This window comes from Scophthalmus maximus, chromosome 17, assembly GCF_022379125.1.
Source record: "Scophthalmus maximus strain ysfricsl-2021 chromosome 17, ASM2237912v1, whole genome shotgun sequence".
NCBI lineage: Eukaryota > Metazoa > Chordata > Actinopteri > Pleuronectiformes > Scophthalmidae > Scophthalmus > Scophthalmus maximus.
Genome location: NC_061531.1, coordinates 12,352,489 through 12,374,249, shown reverse-complemented (window position 1 = coordinate 12,374,249; position 21,761 = coordinate 12,352,489). Strand labels below are relative to the sequence as shown.

The following is a 21,761-nucleotide window of genomic DNA, read 5'->3' as shown; positions in this document are numbered from 1 at the left end:
ACATACCTGTGTATGCTAGCTAGGACACACATGCCTTCCCACTGGCTTCCTGGGTCGGGTTAAACATGTGTGTCTCATGGCCTGTAAAGGGGGAAAAAAAGCTCTGTCTCCATTTCCCAGGTGGCTGTGCTGCAACATGCTGTTCAAGCTTTTCGCCAGTAGATGATAGTAAAGTCCCGCCGTCCTGACAAACTCCTCTCCCCGCGGCGCTCACCTGATGCAACCAACGCAACTGGCTTTTCGGCATTTGCATTTGCCTACACCCCCCAACAGAGACGGCGATTGGTCCAACCTGTCACGTGTTCCAGGTTGGCTCACATTCATTGGCTCATGTCGCTTGTCAGTCAAAATTAATCCTCAGAAGGTAGGTACAGTAAAGTTACAGCGCGAGGCCGATGCGACACGTTGGCAGCGTGTTTCTTAAGCTTTAGCTATTTTTCTTCTTCTTCTTCTTCTTCAGAGCTCTTCCATTTAACAGTAAGTTTGTTTTCCATGTTTATCACGTGGCTGCTGCCACCGTGTCTTCAGAAATGTCGCATCGCTTCAATAAGGAAGTTGGAGTTTGTTTACCAACAAAGCACAAAGATATGCAGAGGGCTGCGAGATGAGCTCCCGGTTGCTAGACTTGTGTCTTAAGTTTAGATGGAACGGTTGCATCGCGTCTAAATGTCTGTTTCCCTCTCAGGAAGGATGAGTGTGGGTTTCATAGGTGCGGGCCAGTTGGCCCACGCTCTGGTGAGAGGCCTATCGGCTGCAGGTGAGATTTGAATCTGACTTTCTGTACCATGTATACATTATTCTGAATTGATTTGTGGCGTTGATGTATGTTGATTTCATCAGTCACTGTTATCCCCTCCCCCTCCTTTGAAGGCGTTATTGCCACCCACAGAATCACAGCCAGTTCCCCAGACACAGATCTACCAACAGTGCAGGGACTGAGGGTGGGTAGACAAATATGTGGGATGGGTATTAATTATGTTCGTTCGAGTAATTCTGTTTAAATTTGTGTCCATGATTAAAACATTGCCTTGCTTGCACAAAATCAATTCCCATCTGCACATTCTGTCCAGAGAAATACTAAAAAGACGTGTGATTTGTGCAGAAACTGGGTGTGAATTTCACAACCAGCAACAAAGAGACGGTGCACAAGAGCGACATCATCTTCCTGGCTGTGAAGCCCCACATCATTCCCTTTGTGCTGGATGAGATTGGGTCAGACATCGAAGATCGTCACCTTATTGTGTCCTGCGCGGCAGGCGTCACCATCAGCTCCATAGAGAAGGCAAGTCATAACCCTCTTGTCGTCCTGCATCACTCACAAAGAACTGGAAGAGTTGACAAACTCAAATATCGCTCAGTGCTTTGTCATTGTACATTATCTTACATAGCACAGTGAGTGCATGCACAGGCTTTAACTTAGACATATGAAAAGTTGAGTAACATGGATTTCATGCCCAGGGGGGTAGTTGCTCATTGTCTGTTCAACAGTGGAAGAAAAAAACAACCCTACTGTTAAAACCAGAAAAAAAACACATTATTTAAACTGAAGTGTTGCACATCGTTATGATAATTTCAAATCCCTGATGATTCCTAGTTTTGCATTAACATCACATTGATATGTATCTCCCAGCTCTAGGTGATGGATAACACTGGTTAAATGCATTCCTTAATTAACTATGTTCAGCCTCTTGGATATTAGGAACACACTGCCAGTTGACAATTTTTAACACAAAGCTGTCTCTTTGTGGCCTGATCTCAGCAAAATAGTCAAGTTTGCCGCTTGCATTTGAAACACACTTACGCATTTCCTTTTATTGAAAACAAAATATATAAAGATATGTTGTTTAATCTTACAAAAGCAGAGGCAACTTCAGCATCTAGTATATTAATTTTATTAATTTTTGGTGCATGTTAGCCGCATTAAAGTAAAAGAATACATTCATGCATTGTCAAGTCTGTCTTAAAACAAGTCACCCACATGTCAATATGCCTGCTGTGATCTTTCCTCCTCTTCATAATGACCATTAAAAGATCCCTTCCTAATGTTCTTCCAGTTTAATAGATTGGAATTCACAATCAATGTACTATCATACTCACATTTGCTGAATTGACTGCTTAAGTGTGACCACACTGACAAGTATAGCATCATAACCCTCTTGTCTGAACTCAAAACGGTAGAAAAGTTGAGTGTTGAACCCGTGACACTTCCCACTCCAAATGGTTGCTATGTTGGCTACAAAGCGGAAGGGGAGGGACCTCCAATGTAATTTCAAACTTTTAAAAATGTCGGCTGAGGTAGGACATGTTTTCAGCGCAGATGCCGGCGTAACTTCCACGTGAAAAAATCCTTTACGTGTCATTCAAAGTTATAAATACAAGTGATCCCAGTTGTGTCTGTAATCTTAAGACAGTCCATTAAGTAGTGCATCGCTGCCCCTTGCAGAAGCTGCAGCAGTATTTTGCCACTCCAAAGGTGATGCGTTGCATGACCAACACTCCAGTGGTGGTGCGTGAAGGGGCCACTGTGTATGCCACGGGCACACATGCGAATGTGGAGGATGGGAAGCTTCTGGAGCAGCTGATGGCCAGTGTGGGATACTGCACGGAGGTGGAAGAGGACCTGATTGATGCTGTTACTGGTCTCAGCGGCAGTGGCCCTGCTTACGTGAGTCAATATAACATTGCGTTTTGGAATAGGAACTTGCTGAAAGCAGTTTTTGCCTTTTGGGTTGTTTTCCTTTGTTTTGTTGACTTCTGGTGGCTTTTGCAGGCTTTCACTGCTGTAGATGCACTTGCTGATGGTGGAGTGAAGATGGGCCTTCCCAGGAGACTGGCTGTACGCCTCGGAGCCCAGGCCATGCTGGTATGGCCTTTATTTTTCTAAACAAATATACGTATAACATGTATGTGTTTTCCAATTTGATTGTTTAAGTGTTGTGCTGGTGGTTTAAATGTAGGTTTAAAAAAATGAAACAGACAAAGCAAATTTAATCTTCTTCCAAGGAACTGCAAAACAAAATGAGACTCTCTTGACTCACTATGCCAAATGATCATTCTAATGTTAATTCATGTAATTTGTCACTGAAGAAAGAGTTTCTGCTAGATGTAAACCGCAGTTTGTTCCAGACACATCTGGATGAAAAGAAATTGTGTATTAATCAGTGCTAAGTTGGACTGATGTGGATCTCCCTTTGTGTTTCTTCAAAGGGGGCAGCTCGAATGCTGTTGGACTCAGAGCAGCACCCTGGGCAGCTCAAGGACAATGTGTGTTCACCAGGGGGCGCCACCATCCACGCCCTACATGTGATGGAGAGTGGTGGATTCCGCAGCCTCCTGATTAATGCTGTGGAGGCCTCCTGCGTTAGGACTAGGTAGGTTGATTTAAAAAAATTGTGGGACAAACAAACCAACAAATCATATTCCCTGTCATAAGGATGCACACGGAATGCTTTTAAGTTAATTGTCATACTCAAGTGGCCAAAGGGTGATCTTTTGAAGTTCAAAATTCAGACGGTAGATGGAGCCATGTGCCAAACGTTCTAATAATGTCAGCTGGCTACTTAGTACCTAGTGATGAGGCTATTATTATGCATTATTATGCATACTACTTTGCAAATGTCCCTGTGTTCCTCTCCATCTCTTAAAAAGGAAACTTCAGTTTCTGGCCGACCAAGAGAAGATCTCCCGAGCCGCCATCAAGAAAACAACTCTGGACAAAGTGCTGCAGCAGCCAGGAGTGAATACAGAAGCTGTTGGAAACAGACCCCGTGGTATCAGTTTCTTCAACACCAGTAACCCCAGGACCAAGAAGAACTGATCTTTTTGTTTTTGTTTTGTCAGGCAAAGAAACGACACACTTTATTGTCACAACACTGACAATCCAAGATATGCTATAAATAAACCACTACTGGCAGATGACATTACTGTATGAGCCATATTATATTTTTGTAATGAAATGTTGCTCCTTTTGTAATGTTTTGTTAGTTTATTCCTTCCCCCGTTTAAGGTTCGATTCCTGTGCTGTCCCATTACTTCCACTGGTGAGTTAATGGACTTTTGACACATTCATAATTTCAATATCTGTAGTTGATTTCTGAAATCTTCTGTCATGTGGTTCTTTTCCAGTTTAAACTGAGACCAAACTATGCAGTAGGCCTCCACGAAGACAAACGTGTTGGTATAAAAAAATATTTGCTGATTAATGAGCTAATCGACTCGATTATTTGAGAACGATACACAAGATAAAGAACAATGTAACTCATTTGGAGGAGATAATCTCATAAGATTTTGTTGTGGAATGCTGGGTAAATGTTTATGTTAAGATATAGCTGGTTTAAAATATATATTTATCATGGTGGGATAAATCAAGTGCCTCTGCTGTGGAAGTGAGTGCCTGCAGTTTCAAAATTGTCTTTATATTTTGCTACTTAAATCTTTCATAAACAAACTGAACTTTAATTTTGGGTTGTACTTAAAATGTGTGTCTTCGCATTCACCTTATATTATTAAAATATGAAAAATACTGTGTGTGATTTAGTTTTTGTGTGTGCGTGTGTGCCTATAACTGTTAGTTAGACGCTAAATGTCAGCGCCATTGTTTTTTTGCCCAAAAAATGTTTTCCTCTCTTGTGAGGAAAGAAGATCCTTCATGAATGAAGTCACGTGGCCAAACACGATGACGTCTGGCTCCGATACAAGAGAAAGGAATCAACAAGGAGCCGCACGAGCTGGCGTCTGGGCGCTGCTCCTGTCAGTGAAACCGACCGTTCCGCGGCTCCTCCGACGCTCCGTCGTCCCGCATGTCGCTGTGAGAGAAGAGGAGCTCGACGGCTACAACTCCACAGGGCGTCGTCTCAAGTCAGGTGGGGCCTTGTAAACCAAACGCAGGCGGTGTTGTTATGCTGAGTGTGCATGCCTTCGCCGCGCCGCTGACGAGCTGGCCGCGGCTAGCTTCGTGGCGTTAGCACACCTAGCTTCTTCGCTCTACTCGCGTCAAGCTGGCCCGGTTGGCGTCAGAAGGGGATTTTCAAAGTAAGAGATTTCCGCTTCAGCCGAGCGCATTGTGCAAGTAGTAGGGGGATTATTTTGAAAGCGCGCACCGGAAGTGTGTTGTGTGTCAGGTGGGAAGCTGACAGCCGCCGACAATGCTGAGATGGCAGCTAGTCTTTTGTACACATTGATGAGCCGCGAATAATACAAAAAAAAAAAAAAAAGTGTCATCCAGATTTTGGGGTTTGATGTGGAGCGGTGACCAGCCCGTGACGCGCGTGAACGGCGACTTCCTCCCCGGCGGAGGAGCCGCTCGTGGCGCTTGTGTGTTGCCTCATTTTGTAGTAGGAAGGCTGAGCACGGGGGGATTTCCTCGCTGCCTTGTTATGTAGGCGGGGGAGTCGTTCGCCACTTTCGACGAGGCGAGGCGAGGCGAGGCGAGGCTTGGGGGGCGCGGGACGACGGGAGTCGCGGAATGTCATGAACGCGGTGTAGCCCGGTTCGCCTTGTTGTGTGTGCCGGAAGCCTCGTGTCTCCGCGGTCTGTCAACACATGCGCCTCGCGCCGTCTGATCCTGCTGCTTCACCAGCTCGTCGTGAGGAAGAGCGCGAGCGAGCGAGCGAGCCGAGGCGGCGAGAGCAGGTTGGTTCTCATGGCGTTTCTTACGAAAAGGAAAGAAGAGAGGATGAATGTGATTGCAAAGGCAGCGTGTTTTGTGCAGCTTTAAAATGTATTTTTTTTTTTTTTTTTAAATTTAAAATCTTTTTAGGAAATGCTTAAAAAAAATAATTCATCGTTTCACCTGAAGTGTCAATTCCTTTAACCGCTGTAACAATGACACTGTCACCCCCCCCCCCCCAAAAAAAACCCCGTCGTCCTTGGCTTTTAAAAAAATATATATATCACAGTCGGCCAATTGAACTCCGCCGTGTTATCTTTTATCATCAAGAGCCGAGCAACAAGCTGCGGTTTGTCTTTATCCTGCTGAATCATCACAACGACGTGTTCTGAGACGCGCTCAGCATCCACCCCGAAATATGGCACCGCCGGACAAAGGTCTGCTCGGCGGATAAGGGGGTCGATGTTTATCGCCGAGCCCGCCGTCGTTGCGGAGCCCCCCCCCCCCGCGAGTCGGTCATCGAGCCACGAGCTGAAGTGATGATGACCATCATGCAGTTCATCAATAGTCTCCTCCACATGCGGCGGGGAATGTGCATTGTTATTGCCGCGCTGTCATGGTGTGCACCAACAAACGGCGCGAGTACATTTGAGACGAAGTGCTCATGGTGTCGAGTGCGATGTCAAATCCATTTTTGAAAAATGCATGATAAGCAATTTATTATGCTGTTATAATGGAGCCTTGCAACCGGTGACTTGTTTAAATTGGGTCATGCGTAATTGTGGGATTATGATGAGTTGAGAACAACATCTAGTTTTTTCTAATGTTTAAGATAAAACGCTGGATGAATATAGAAGTGCTCTGATATGTGTGGCTTGCTTTTATACACCTTGTATTTCCATTATGCTAAATACTAAAAGGGAACCAGCTTCTCTGTGACATTATTTAATACAAAGAAACATTTCTCTCCTCGTATTTTAGGCCGGCAGATGCTCTTGTTTCCCCGATGAAATTTATCGCCCATTAGAGTGCAATGCTTATGGAGGGCAGGTAATGAATTACCCATGGAGAATCTCCGTGCAGTTTAAAAAGTCACCTTGGAAACTGTTGAGCATATAGAGGCAGGGCTTAACCGATAGAAGTTCCCCATTCTTGCTCCAATATTCAACTTATTTCATCATCTCTGTTCATGCGAGCAGGGCACTGAAGTGTGCTTAGCAGACAGGCCGGCCTCACGTCAGAAGCTCGGCTTTGCAATAAAGCGTAGTGCCCAACTCTGCCTTTCTCGCCAGGTAACAAGAACAGATGAGGGCCCATATGAGAGCCCATTGGGGATGGCGGTGGTGTTCGGATGGAGGCAGGGAGTGGCGGGGGATCAGCCCCCCGAGATTTATCGCCTCTTGCGTTGTGGGAGCGGAGATAAAATAAGACTGGATGCTACAGAGGTGAAACGGGTGCACAATTCATACCCAGTGGCGTTTCTCAGAATGGGCAGGAGGTGGAGGAGGAGGTGGGAGAGGATATGTGAGGTTGATGAAACGCGAGGCAAGACTTTAGAGTACAGTCTGGCCACCAACTCCTCTGTCTGGCCAACGCAGCTGTGCCTTGGGAGTAGTTACGCCTATTCAGGACAATTAATAGCCTCAAGAAAGGAACACAAATGTGGGATTTGTCCACAAAAGTGCTGTTTAAGCTTCACGGGGAAACGGGAATGCCTGGAAGGAAGGGAGAAAGAGATCAATATTTATTTTCTTCTCCCCCATTTCTGCAATAGGGAGGGAATGTTGGTGATGAAACCTCTTGCAAGTGTGGTGCAGATTATGATTGCTTAGCGTTGCGATATGCCCACTCCACTTCTCAAAGTACTACTTTCATCCAGACAGAGTAGCAAGTGTGTTTGATGATTTTTCTGTTTGAGTTAGACTTTGCATGTTCATTACTGTCCTCTGTGTGCTCACAATTTAGATTAGCCAATATCGGACAGAGCGTGGTGTGCACAAGTGCAGAGCGGCTCTCTGGTTGCATGTTTTCATGTAACCTACTTTTGTCTTGGCTGATTTATGTGCGGGACAGATCGGTGGTAAACTGACATTAAAAACAACAGATTCAACCATTGTAGCACATGCATGGGGCAAGGTTCAAATGAAACTAGTCAATCACACAGGAAATAAAATCAGTTTTTGTCTTTTGGAGACAAAATTATATTGTTGTTTTTGTGTTCTGGGCTGAAAATGTATTAATGTATTGTAAATGTATTTTAATAAGGTTAAAGATGGTGAGACCTTGTTCTGAGTGAAAATCCCAAACAAAAGGGTGTCCACTTTTTAAAGAACTAGGTTTGTAATCTATTCCAGTATTTTGAGCTTTTAGTTCAAACTAAAATATGTGAGGAAGTTAACTTGCGGTTGGATCCACACTTCGCAGTGATAAGTTGATGTAGATTAATATTCTTGGTACTGAATTATCAATCAGTCTGTATTGTGAAATGACGTCATTGCATTTTCTTTTTGACAATCACATTTGAGTTTGAGGCTTCATCAAATATCCTGTAGGCAGACATCATCAATCAGGTGTCATCATTTGAACTGAATGGTGTCTGACAATGTTATTAATAGAAATTAGCATCTTTGTTATTTTCAGGTGATAACTGCCAGTGTACTATTTGAACCAAAGCACTCCACAGGAAGAGAAAAAAGAAAAGAAGATGATTTGTTTTCTTTCTTTCGTTTTAATTTACTGATTCTGCTGAGCTCTGTTTATTTCATAGCCTGAGGGATGTTTCGCTTGAAGAGAATCCACCTCAATTGGTAGCTGTGCAGCAGTACTAATCATAAACGTGACTTATTGCAGTATTATTTCACCTCGGATTTTGCATTAAAATGGGTTGAACTGCTGCAGTTTAGCCTTCTGTGCTGCAAAGGCCGCATTGTAGCTATTACATGGAAGCAATATGCATTTGATATGTATGCAACCAGCGTAGTAAAGCTCCTGGATATTTTGCCAATGTGTGGGTCGGCTGCAATCCCTGCTTCCTCTGCCAGTGCGGGGCCGAGGTATCAAGAGCTATTCTCTTCCTGTTTAATCAGGTCCTCCAGGCAGATAATGTGGAAGACCAATGGAGTCTCTTCTCTTGCCCTGCTGCTTAGGCTAACAGAGCAGCTCCAACAGTAAACAGCAGGCACTCTGCGTGGAAATGGATTCTGTAAATATCGAAACATTGGTTAACGCAAACCAGTGCACCCCGAGTCCCTTTAAATAACCCTCGCATTACAAGTGACTTCAGAAAATACAAAATCCCTTGAGGGCAGTGATTCATGTTTTCACTTTAAACCACATGAACTAGATGCAAATTTCCAACGTAAATGTGCCACATGCTCTCCTGCATGGTACAACCCATAAAGATCCATATGGGGCTTTTTCAGAGACAGCAATTATCAAAGTGCATCATTTTATAGCATCTATTTTTAAATTGTGGCACACAATCAGTGCTATTTGTGTATGTAAACCTCTGTAGAAACGTGTTTAAAAAATAGGTACACAATATTGACATGTTCTCTGCTTACTAATTGTCTCTATCTGCTTAAATCTTTTAGACTGATATGAAAGGGAGCAAATGCCTTGATAGTGTTTGATTTTCAATTTTTTTAATTTTACAAACACAAGAATTAGACAGTAGAATTTATTATTCACCTAAAGCCATTTATCTTAATCCAGAAAGGCTATAGTAATCTTAGTGTAGGAGTAATGTTACCTATTTAGCATATTTAGCTGCTTCAAAAGTCCAATATAAGAGAGATGCAATTTAAATGCATTAATTAAACCCCACCTTTTTCATTGCCAATTGTAATGTAATTTGATAAATGAGACATTCTCGACTTTCTCATTGCCTATAATTGCCTTTGGACTGACTTCTATGTAAAAAGGGCAGATTTTCTGTGAAAATCCAGAGGATTTGCCGTCGATGCTCACTCCTGATGTTCCCCTCCAACAGAGTGCAATGTTAGCTTACATTAGCTAAGAAAGGGAGTCCTCTAACGTTAGTTAAGCCAACTAGTTAAGTCTCGCATTGCCAGACCGATATCTCCAAACTTTGTCGTAGTGCTGTGTTAATGCTCGTGAGGGAAACATAATCTACGGTCTAAAATATAGTTTGTAGTTGTTTTATTAAAAACATTGAAACATCCAGTCTCTACTAAGTCTTATCGCTGTTTTGGCCGATTCCCGAGACGCTCGCTCACGTCTACTTATGGATGGGTGCAGTTCACTTAATGGCCACCAGTGACATTAATAACAAGTATTTTTGAATATTACACGTGTAACCTTTTAAGTTTAAGAACCACTATTATAATAGTTAATGGGAATTTTTTCAATAGAGTACATTGTACAGTGCTTTGTACAATTAGAAACATGAAGGCCACCAAAGCCAATTTTTCCCCCCTGTTTTCTGTTACGCAGCAGATGGCATTTCAATCTTCTTTGTTTTAAATTGTCATTTGCAGTATATTGAAAACACCTGCAGGGAGTATATGAATCCTTTTTGATGAAACATAAATCCCAAAGTTGGTTTCAGAACATGTACTAATGTTGATTGTAGCATTTTACATTGTACTCAACATCTGTCTATTCATTTAGCCCGGACACATCAGCAGAGCAATACCAGGATGATGACAAACAAAATGCTGACAAAATTATTTTTCTCTATTTTTTTGTACGCATGTTTGTAAGAGTTGTGATATGATTTTGGTTTCTTAATCTTTCAACATTTCCCTAAACCGGGTCAAAAGCATTGGCTTAGTATTTCCCCTCAACCATACAAGCGTATCACATTTCCCCCTGAAAGCTGCTGAATGATTTCCCCTCTCCCCCTTTTTGTCACTCTTATTTCACGCTCTGAATACTTAGTAGATAATAGCTTCCCTCCCCTCTTCCAGTCATACCTTTCTCTCCCACAGACACGCTTTACACACTGTTGTCTCCATACACAAGTTTACACCAGTCTTCCAGTAACTCTCCTAGAGCTATCAGAGGAGTCTGGTTCTTAATTTGCAGTTAAATGGCGCCCGACACATGGAGCTTGCTTGATAATTGACTTCACTCAGCTGTTGGGAGGAATGATTAGATCTGAATATCTAAGCGATCTTTTCAACTCTGAATTGGAAGGGAGGGAGTAAAAAGTAGTGACTCTGATCAGGCATGAAGTGTTGAGAACGACTATTTATGGCATGCGGGGCGAACATGTTGGCTGGCTGCGTTGAGAATCTCAACCCTGAAAGAGCAAGTGGATGGGAAAACAAAGAAGCGCCGACTATGAATTACTGAGTAATGAGACTGCTGACGTTTCCTTTATTTTTCACATACTTTTGTGCTTTTTTTTATTATCTTTGTGGTTATCATCACTCTTGTTTCCTGTGGAAAGTCCATGATAATGGGGTGAGAGACTACAAGTCTCATACATTATTGATCGGGGGAAACTGAATAGGTGATCATACTAACTCCACATCCAGCTCTCTTCTTTTTTGTTGTGTTAATTGTCCGAGATGTGCAGGTTTTTGCAAAGATTGGTGCTTAACCATTCTGTCACCTAAGGCCTGATTTACTGATCTGGTCCATAGCGCCATAGCTGTAAAGACCTTTACAAATCTGGTCTGGTCATAGCAGACAAGATTTAAATTGGGTGTGTAAGCAAAATGAGATGCATTGTGTCTCTTTTTGGCGTGAAATAAACAGTTTGGTGTGAAATAGTATTCAGCTGTTGATTTCACAGAACTGAGTTGCCACTGTTGGATGCTGCCTGTGCTTTCCCTGAAAAACAAGTCTTTCATCAGCATGCACGTCCACTGTCTAGTTTTATTCACTTCATTAGCAAGGCGCCAGTGCCAAGTGCTTGGCTGTTCATTTCAAGAATTGATCATGACAAGTTAAATTTATATCTGCTTGTGTGGTTTGGGTGATCTGTCTCTGTGTGGATGCATGTGATCAGTTACCTGATGTGCAATCCGCTGTCATGTCTCGGGTAAAGCTCGCACCCCATTAGTCCTCCCCGGCCGTGTTTAGTATTCCGAGAGCAGGCGCTGTCGTAATCTGGATTCTGAGGCAGGTTGCTGGGGTTTTTGTTTGCACTTATGGGCCTGATAATCTTGTTACACTGCTGTCAAGTGGAGCTGGCTCCCCCCCGCAGCCCTCAGCCACCACGCTTGCCACCTTCAGTACCAGAAATCCAACCCCCCCGCCAGCCTACCACCATCTTAGAGACAACCGTTGATGGACGAGCCTTGGATGTATCCTTGAAGAATCACCTCCTGAGCATCTTTATTCAGCCTCCCGCTTCCGCCCCCGTCTCCCACCCCCCACCTCAGGCAGTGAACGACAGTGATAAATATTCATCAGGGGATGCGATGCGTGGATGCTGTAGCCTCGATTCCCCCTCAACAAAGGGTCCCCTAGCTAATGGTGTCCATCCTTGGCTGCCCCCCTGGAGAGATTCTGTGATGGTGATGAGATCATTAAAACATGACACAGGCTCAAGGCCGGACCTATCATGTCACATCAGCATTTATCCCACCAGAGGTTTTTTTTTGGCCCCCACTTGAGTCTCAACCTAAGGCAACCCCACCTTCATGAGCTGCCCTCCGCAGATTTAGATGAACACAGACAGCTTCTGAAGGTTGGCTGGGTTTTTCTCATCGTGTTAGTTCAACTTCACAACTTCCTAATTGGCACCTTGGTTTTGGTCCTTGCTGAGATCAGTATTTTTTTCCTCTCTCGCAACCTGTTCTTCTCAAGCTCCTCCAAATGTGTCGAGCATGCACTTTTCACAAGGCTGTTTGCTCTCTCTCTCTTTTTTTTTATTCTTCTCGCCCTCTCTTTCCCTCTCTCTTTTTCTGTCCGTCTCTCTCACCCATCCCCTCTTTGCCTTTCTCTGGGTGACCACACTCAGCATTTTCTATTTCCTGTGGGTGTGATGTCTCTCCTCCACAAGCAATCAGCTCTGATTTGTCAGCATTCTTCCTGGCGATTCATAAAAATTCAGCATGCTCCTGAAAAAGACGTCTGTGTCCCCCATGCTTGCCCCTGTACCTGCACTAACTCCAAGCCACCGCTTTCACCTCCTGCTCCATTTTGCTACAGGCGCACACACGCAGAACACCTGAAATCATTCACAGGAGCTAATACATGTGTGTCGACCGTACTTGATTGTGACCACGATGAGGGCGAATATGTCAAATGCAAGGGCATTCTCTTGCAATCAAGTCTGAAACTGCCCCGTCACTTTTTAATTTTTTTGGGGAAATTATAGGTGTGTTTTTCCTCTCTTTGCCTCTCAGTGTTTGTCTCTGCGAGGTATGACATGCCTGGTCGTGGAAGGGAGCAGCTGTGCATTGGACCTTGTCTGTGTTGTGCTGCCATGCCCTGTCATTGGTAGCCGTCTGTTGGCAGCAGCTAGTGCTGGAGGGCTGCAGCCTGGGCACAGTCCTTTCCACAGTGTCATATGGTGAGCTCTCAGCGTGCCAAGCCATGCCTACTATGTTACCCTACACAGCTGTGTGACAGAATATGACTCCTCAACCTGGACAATGTCCTGTCTCCCTGCATTTTCAGGACTCCAACTGGTTTTTGAAACAATGTTGGGTCCGAGCTGCTGAGGGGAATATGAAATTTGGAAGATGTAGCCTCCCCCCCTCCCTACTCTCATACCAGTAGCTATTAGTGGATTACTTTCCCGTCTATTTGTCCATTATCTGTGCATCATCAGGCAGACCATTATCCCATTATGTTTTGCATCTGTAGTCCAAATGCTTACTGGAAATGAGTCACCACAATGGCCAGTGAAAGGTAGGTGTTACTATCAGCCAGCTATTCATAGGCATCCCAACAGAGATGAAAAGTATCACGTTTAAAAAGTCCTCTGCAGATCATGAAAAAGTTTTTTTTTTTAAATAGGCAATCCGCTATCATGGAGAAACAATGCCACTTCACGAGGAGCCAGAGGACTCTTTGAAGTGAAAGCATCAAGAATCCAAGTCACAATTCGACCTCATGTTATGTCCCCAGCCTGTGTGATGGTGTCGTATTCAGGTCATTTTTAACAAGCGCCTGTCTCTCCCTGTTTGGCTCAGGTGACCGGTCCACCTGTAGCACACGATTGTTGCCATGGAAATATCCTGGCCATCTTAGTGTGTGCACTGCAGAGCTGCGACTCACGTGTTTCTTTTCTCATTTCTCTTCCCCGAGCTCCTCCACACAGATCACACATTGCACACGACGACTGCAGCTTGTTGGGCGTGTACGGCTACAAACGCATGCACACAGACAGTAGTTCCTTCCGGGGATTCTTTGTCAGAAAAAAAAGTTGTACGAGCCCACATGCATTTGTTTATGTGCTCAGCATGAACACACCGATTGGCTGTGTAAATCAGCTTACCGAGGCATGTGCCGGCTGTGGTGGGTGCCTGTGTCGCTGACGCAGCATTTACTGTGTGTACTGAAAAGCACCCAGGGCCGTGTGTGTGTGTGTGTGTGTGTGTGTGTGTGTGTGTGTGTGTGTGTGTGTGTGTGTGTGTGTGTGTGTGTGTGTGTGTGTGTGTGTGTGTGTGTGTGTGTGTGTGTGTGTGTGTGTGTGTGTGTGTGTGTGTGTGTGTGTGTGTGTGTGTGTGTGTGTGTGTGTGTGTGTGTGTGTACTTATCTTGTGACAGAGCTCACACGGTGAAAGGCACCCAACCTTCTGTCCGTCTTAACACCAGTGGGTTAGATTTCTCACCGGCCTGGCTTCGTCTTGGTGCTCCCTCAGAACAAGCTGCAGTGCAGTGCTTTTATTCTGGAAGGTAGTTGAGGCTCTGCAGTGGATTCAGCATGGTCCCCCCCCCCCCATTGATTTATGGGATTATAGTCTCTCACCGGCCAAATCTATTGACAGGTGTGACTGTGTAGACTGGATGGCGCGTGCAGTAGATGAAACCCTTCCCTGTGTCCCTATAGCTGTTTTCAGACATCAACTTTTGAGTTTGTCGTTCACATGTGAAAAACGCAGAAGGAGATTGTCAGAGTCGGACATGTTCACAACAGGGGAAATTTCCGGAACATTCAGGCTGAGGGGTCACGTCTGGGTAGAGCGCCTATTCACTCGCCGTGAATCTTCGGGTGATTTTCCTGCTGTATTTTCACATGTGCTCACTCACTCACTCACTCACTCACTCACTCACTCACTTTCAGGTAGTTTGATCTGGGGGCTGGCCGGAAAAGTTCAGGAAAATGTCCCCACTTAGTTCAGTGCATGTCTGAATGCATCTAATGTGATTCTATTTACAGTGATGCTGTATGTTTAATAGAAAGGCGTCTGTGTTTTTTCAGTCCATTCATGTCCTTGGCCGTTGAAAGACTTCTTTTGAGTTTTGTTTTCCAAGAAATCAGCCGTCCAACTGAAATACCATTCCCATCGTGACTCACCACGCTGCTGTTTGAATGCAATGCTGGATTCAAGTGAGAGATTTTAAGGGACTTCCCACTAATTTTAAGGCCTGGTCTTACGCAAACAGACCTATGTCGGAGGGGGAAGTGCGAGCCACCGAGTTATTGGTGCATAGTGGGAGTAATAGTCCAGGTACCACTTGCTCAGTGGACTTGGCATCACTTACAAGGAAGGCTGATGTCCTTGACCCCCTTTGTGCAAGGACTTTTTTGTGGTGATGATTTATACTGAAAGTGTTTTCTTCCCCACAGACCAACCAGCAGAACAGGTGGACTCGTGGCATGACTACCACACACAAGGGAAACAAGGCCTTAAAGGTAAAAAGCTTGAAAGTCACATAACGAAAATTGTGTCAGTGTTGATAATATTATTGTATATTTAAATGAAACAACAGACACTAACTAACCCCCGTCCACAGGTGAAGCGGGAGCCCGGGGAAAATGGCACCAGCCTGACAGACGACGAGCTGGTGACCATGTCCGTGCGGGAGCTGAACCAGCATCTACGGGGGCTCACGAAGGATGAAATCCTGCAGCTGAAACAGCGGCGACGCACCCTGAAGAACCGGGGCTACGCGGCCAGCTGCCGGGTAAAGCGTGTCACCCAGAAAGAGGAGCTGGAGAAGCAAAAGGCTCTACTACAGCAGGAGGTGGACAAGCTGGCCACAGAGAATGCCAGCATGAAAGTGGAGCTGGACGCTCTGCGTTCAAAGTATGAGGCCCTCCAGAGCTTTGCCAGGACTGTGGCCCGCAACCCTGTCACCTCAGCCAGGGGACCCATGGCCTCCGTCATAGGGCCCCTCATCCCTGGTAAAGGAGGTGCAACCAGCGTCATCACCATCGTCAAATCCAAAACGGAGGCTAGGTCGTAGTAGCAGAAAATGGCAGGAGGAAAAATTTTCAAGACTAAACTAGTCAGTGCATTGTAACAAGGCGCAGGATTACCTGTGTTAGTTTTCCGTTTGACCCCTCGGCACTAACGCTACTAACATGCTTCCCAATGTCAGTCTTAAAAGTACGACTCAGCAGTCTGCACTCATCAACAGACACGTCGTGCCGTAGGGCGACACAATCGGATTGTACATTTTAGGATCTCACATTCGGTTATTTGATAACGGTGAAACATTGTCAATACTAAAACATTTCATTTATAAAATGTGAACTATGGCTACAAATATTCAAAGAGGCAATATTGGGTGGCGAAAGTGGCGTCGATTTCAGACTGTTAATAACCTGTTGATTTTTGATGAGGCACTGTTTTTCGGTCTACTTTAAGACTGCATTCTTCAGACTTTTCCGTCCTAAGAATTGGAATTGGAGCCAGCACACATCTCACTTAAAACCCGTTTGCTTGTTATTATGCACTGACTCAAATTAGGATAAATAACAAATGGTCGCAGACTCCTGGCGTGGATGCTACAGATGTCTTCAAAACAGCCGGACTAACCCAAAACTAGTAAATTAATCCTGTTTGTGATGTTGTCGGTCGTCTGTCAAGGATATAAGCGTGAAATAATGCACCCAAATCTAGCATTAATTTCTGTTTATGCATCTGTGACGGGCTTTAATGAACTTGTCATTATCAATATGACTGGTAGATGCAATAATATATGTATGCACTGAAAATACAAAGAGGTCTTGCATATTTATGGTTTAATGGAAACGTTTTAAAAATGATCAGCGGTTCTCGACGATATTGTTTCAGAGCCGAGTGCCATTCCGATATGACAAGATTCTTCTACAATATCTGAAAATCTGAATGTTTCACAAAAATATCCTCATGTTTCGTGGGGACGGTGAAATCCACAAACACATTTTGAAACATAATTTCTTCTCATAGAGAAAATACGTTCAAGTTGTTTTCTTTTAAAAGATTATATATACATATATATATATATATGTGTGTATGTATATACATATATATGTATATATATTGCATTTTTTTGTAATTACTTGTTGACAGGGCCCTCAGATATTTCCAAAAAGAAAAAAAAATCTTTACACAAGCTTTACTGTCTTTGAATTGTTAAGGTGTAGAAAACTTTGTCTAATGTTGGGTTCTTGATTTTTATTACTAGGTAGATTACCTTCCATTGTTTATAGAAATACAGAAAAAGAAAACAAACAAACAAACGAAAAAAAAAAAATCCTGTGACATCTTTTTTGCAATTGTACCGAAAGTGGCTTACTATTGAAGTCTGATAGCTTTTTTCTAGTGACTAGGCGCGTACTGTGGGGTAGCGCGTGACGTGATGTGTAAGTGACAAGTTGGCAGTGTCGTCCACTGTATAGATGTCAATGCTGTGCTATTTAAAACAAATACAAATCTGTAGAGCTAAACTAGGTGGTGTAAACAAGGTCAATTGTCTTTGTGCGTATCGGCATCTGTGATATCCTCTGCTTCCTCGGTGTTAGTTACAAATCATATCGTCATGAAGAGTTTACCACATTGACCCGCGTCAGACAGAATTGGGCGAAATGGAATTAAGTGGACATTAATTCAAAGGCTCTTTACCCGAAACTTAAAGCGTCAGCGTCGTTACAGAATCTGAACAATGGTTGCGCCCTGGATGCTGGATGCCCTCTAAATACATCCGCCGCAACCTGAAAGTAAATGACTCCGTTAATGGGCAGTTTGAATCGTTGTCTTCACTTCGGCCGCTTAATTGGTCTGAATTAGCTCGACTCGGAGGCAGGCCAATTGAAGAAAATGTGAAGTTAACAACCAGTTTCATAGCTTACCTATGCTTGTTTTTATTTCTCCAAAATCTCGACGATGCAGTTTCTCAAGACAGTAACAGTGAAATTGCCTCAATGAACTTACTGCCTAATGGCGCGGCGTCTCTCGTGTAGATTATTACCCACTGGTCTTCAGATTGTCAGATTAAAAGAGTTTGCCTGATGGTTCCGTATGCACTAAGCTGCTGCTTGTTTTGCTCAGGACAAAACAGGTCACTCTGGAAAAAAATGAACACACCATTCTAGGTGAAAAGCGGGGATGGCAGCTCTGTTCATTTTCTTTTTCTTCTTCTTTTTTTAAATGATAATAAGCATGTCATAAAGGGCTTCAATCCACACTCGGAAAAACAGACACCGCACGGACACATTGTAGAATTACAATCGACCACAGCTGCCAGCGGCGCTGCTCCTGTGCCAAAGTGTCGCGTCGCTCTCCTGGTCCTCTGAAAGGAATTTTAACAGTGAAGCAGTTTTACACCTCAAGGTGAAAGGAGCTGTGTAATGACATTAACAGAATGCACTTCATCCACGTCCCTCACACGCTCTCTCTCTCTCTCCTGCTGGTCAGAACGTCTTACAGTGTCGGCGGCGAGGTGTTGATGTACGGTCACTCAGCAGAACTCCATGCCATAGAACCCGACGGGTGGCGCTGGTTATATTGTCTGCGCGCAAGTAGCCTACGCTCCCCTCATTTCGTCAACATGCTTAGCTGTCTACACTGATGGGTTAACTGTGGGGGAGGGGGGGAGGGTATGTATCTGACTCTTGACATAGCCCAGTATTGATGTTGCCGTCGTTATTGCTGTGGCTGTCTTGTGGAGTGAATCTTTTTTCGTGTCAAGTGTCTTTAAGGTGTCCGAGCGGCACCGTCGACCAATCTCTCAATCTCTGCTAGAGATGACGTCTCTCTCTCTTTCTCTCTCTCTCTCTCTCTCTCTCTCTCTCGCCCTCTCTCTCTCACACACACATACAGGTGTACAGTATGTAGCTACAGTAGGTATTAATCACCATTGTGAAAAGTGACCCTTAATATGCAACTCAGTGGAAAGGTGTGAAAGAGTAGATGTAAAAGTAATCAATATCGTCGAAGTGACTATGGTCTGTTATTTAATAATGTTTTGTAGTCTTCTTTTTTAAATGTTTCATTTTGCCCCTCAGACTTTGCATCTCTGGCCCTTGTTTATAGCAGCTCACATGTTGAAACTGTACCGGTGTGTAGTGTTTGTTTTAAAGGAATCGCGGGGCGGTTGCACTCGAGCCTTACTCCCGAATTATTCTGCTCTTAAATTAGCTGAATTGCAGATCCATAAATCGGACTTGGATGTCTGACTGAAAGATACTGCTGTAATTTACAGTGTGTTAGATTTTGTGAAATGGATGCTACTGTAGATTCTGTCACAGGGGCCTCTTGCAATATCTGGTGGGGTTTTTTTGATCTTTCCCTTTGGTATGCCTGGTTTTGTCAGTGTGTGTGCGCGCATGTGTGTGCGTGATTGAGGTTCCTCTGCTGCTACACCAGTCATTAATGCTCGTCGTTCGCTGTAGCACCACTCGCAGCGTTTCTGCTCTCATTACATGTTGAGTGTGTTATTTGGAATTGATCTTAACACTGTAATTTGTTCTGCAGATTTACTTTTTTAATTGGTTGTGGCTATATTATTTTTTCTTCTTGTTTTTTTTTTTCACAAGCAACGTGTTAGAGAGGATAAGTAACAGCACTTGTGTGGCAGTTCAATTTAATAGCTCCCGAGACATGGGCTTTTTTCACGAAATTATGCTTTGTAAACAGTCGACTGTGCAGGTTTCTCCTGAGTGGGTCTGTGTTTCAAAGGTATAAGAATCTGACTAAAGCGAGTAAGACAAAGTTAATAATGTGTTTTTGTTAATTTTTCTGTATGGGTTGTAATAAAATATTGCAGTACTTTGTATGAAAACAGACAATAGTTAATTGTAACTATTTATAAATTAAATTATTGTACTTTTTGCAATCTGTAGATAAGTACTATGTATTCATATATACAGTAACAACTGTGGATTTAAACGTGATTCTCCGAGGTGTCTAAGTTATTGATGTATATATTGTATGTTTGTTGATACAGCTTACTTTATTTTCTATAAGACCAATAAAATGTTTTGAAAAAGGATGTTACGCAGTCCTCTCATGAGTATTTTTTAATTTTTGAATGCTTTTAAACACTGTTGAAATTGGGTTTTGTCATATTCTGTGGTGTCATTGACCCAGTTTGATACTTGTAAAAATAAACTGGCGGGGAAGGTTTTTTTTTTATTTTTTTGCCATCCAGGGTGGGTTTTAGAAGACAGCGATCATTTAGATGGCACAATTTCTTTTTCTGTGATCCAAAAAAAGCTGTTGGGCGACCCACTTTGCCTAACCTCGGTGGACATATTTTTGGCCCCGACACGAGTAAAACATTAGAGTCATGAAGGATGTCTAGGTGTGCTTGTCCTAGATTAGGAGGAGTAGTGAGTTAGTCATCTCTGCTCCCTGTGGGCCTCCTAAACCCCCTCTGTCTCAACGCACCTCATCAAACATCACCCTTCCTCAGCAGCGCTTCAGCCCGAGACACGCGATTCAAAAACACATCTCATGAGAGGACGCGCCGAGACAAAGAGACAGATGGCTGAAGACGAGCTACGTCTTACCACTCCACCCTGCAGGGCAAGTGTAAACCCCAGTGCCTCAGCACCGTCGCATTGTTCTTCCTCTCTCTTAGATGGAGGAAGGCTCCTACAGGTCTGCGTGACCTGTGCCTTCGCCGGGGCTCCTCTCCCTCCTCGGACGCCTGCCCCAGACAACCGGATGGCCTCTGAAGAGTTGATTAATTTGGAGGGTTGGCTTGAGGTGAGCCTGGTGGGCAATCTAGGACAGCATTCTTCATCTTCACCCACTTCTGCAGCAGGTGTCTGCCCCAGTTCTCAGACCCAACAGCCTGCCGCACAATTAATGTTGCCATCCCCATCAGCGAGGGCCGTTCATTTGTACCCCGGCTGCCTCCGCCAAAAGCTTGGCGTGGGGCGCCGCTCCTGCAAATGTCACCGTGGCAGAGGGCGTGCCTGCTTTTCGGAGATACAACACACACAGGTGTTTGTTTCTTCATTTTTTTTTCGCCAAGGCAGTTATTTTTTAAAACCACTTGATGCTGTTGTGAAGCCCGCGAAGCTTTTATGGTGGTGCACAAAAAAAAATGATTGCCCTCCTGCCATGCACCATGATTTCTCTCCTGCAAGTAGCAGCACTGATAGAAGATCCCAGACAGCCAAAGAGACAAGGCGACAGATGCCAGTGTTTGCAATGTTACTGCTCGTCAGGAGGTCACTGTGCACTTGCATGGCCATACGCGGGCGTGGGTTTCCCCCTGCTGGCACTTGAGGGTAAAGACTTTGTGTGAGTTTTAACGCAGGGCTTTTCCTCAAGGTGATGCCACTCACTCTCTTCACAGAAGGATTCCCCTACTACAGCAACATATTCTTTCCACCAAACAGCAAAGAAGTGAAATTCCCCTCACACATTGAAGTCTGATATTATGAAATACTACCTCAAATAAACCTCCATCAGCTTTCAGTTGAAGAGCGGATTGTATTCCTTTTTAAAAAAAATATTTTTGACTTTTCAAGAAGTCACATACTTTTAGTCTGTAGCAAATATTTAGGTTTGTATTGTTATGGGTTTTTTTTTACAAAATGATGTTGCTGATGTATCTTGACTGAACTATATAACAAGGTGTCTATCAGAGCTGCAACAGTTAATCGATCAGCAATCGATTACTAAATTAATCGCCAACTGTTTTGATAATCGAATAATCATTTCAAGTAGTTTTTATGAAAAAAAGTCAAAATTCTCTGATTTAAGCTTCTTAAATGTGAATATTTTCAGATTTTTCAACTCCTCCTCCAGTAAATTGAATATATTTGGTGTGTGGAAAAAAAC

General features: G+C 43.8%; 2 protein-coding genes and 1 long non-coding RNA gene across 6 annotated transcripts in view; 2 read left to right on the top strand and 1 right to left on the bottom strand.

The window, feature by feature from the left end:
• The window catches only part of LOC118289337, a 51,154-nt gene extending 50,917 nt beyond the window's left edge, over positions 1–237 (bottom strand). The window contains exon 1 of one of the 2 annotated variants that reach the window (XR_007029870.1): positions 7–237. This is a non-coding gene — a long non-coding RNA (uncharacterized LOC118289337). The remainder of the gene's footprint in view (positions 1–6) is intronic. The other variant, XR_004786049.2, reaches the window with a different exon arrangement.
• Positions 238–350: 113 nt separating this feature from the next.
• On the top strand, positions 351–4,522 carry pycr1a (pyrroline-5-carboxylate reductase 1a). Its single transcript, XM_035616266.2, has 8 exons — positions 351–477; positions 686–757; positions 871–941; positions 1,103–1,282; positions 2,444–2,665; positions 2,771–2,863; positions 3,208–3,371; positions 3,649–4,522. The coding sequence occupies exons 2-8, from the start codon at positions 691–693 to the stop codon at positions 3,815–3,817; spliced, it is 966 nt and encodes a 321-aa protein (XP_035472159.1). The 5' UTR covers positions 351–477; positions 686–690; the 3' UTR covers positions 3,818–4,522.
• Positions 4,523–4,633: 111 nt separating this feature from the next.
• LOC118289334 (transcription factor MafG) lies at positions 4,634–19,956 on the top strand. Of its 3 annotated transcripts, none has more exons than XM_035616272.2 (3): positions 4,634–4,862; positions 15,326–15,391; positions 15,493–19,956. In XM_035616272.2, exons 2-3 carry the CDS (start codon positions 15,356–15,358, stop codon positions 15,943–15,945), a joined length of 489 nt encoding a protein of 162 aa, XP_035472165.1. In that variant the 5' UTR covers positions 4,634–4,862; positions 15,326–15,355; the 3' UTR covers positions 15,946–19,956. The 3 variants fall into 3 exon arrangements, with proteins under 3 accessions (XP_035472165.1, XP_035472162.1, XP_035472164.1); XM_035616269.2 differs by lacking the exon at positions 4,634–4,862 and adding an exon at positions 4,904–5,631; XM_035616271.2 differs by lacking the exon at positions 4,634–4,862 and adding an exon at positions 5,845–13,100.
• The last annotated feature ends 1,805 nt before the right edge of the window (positions 19,957–21,761 follow it).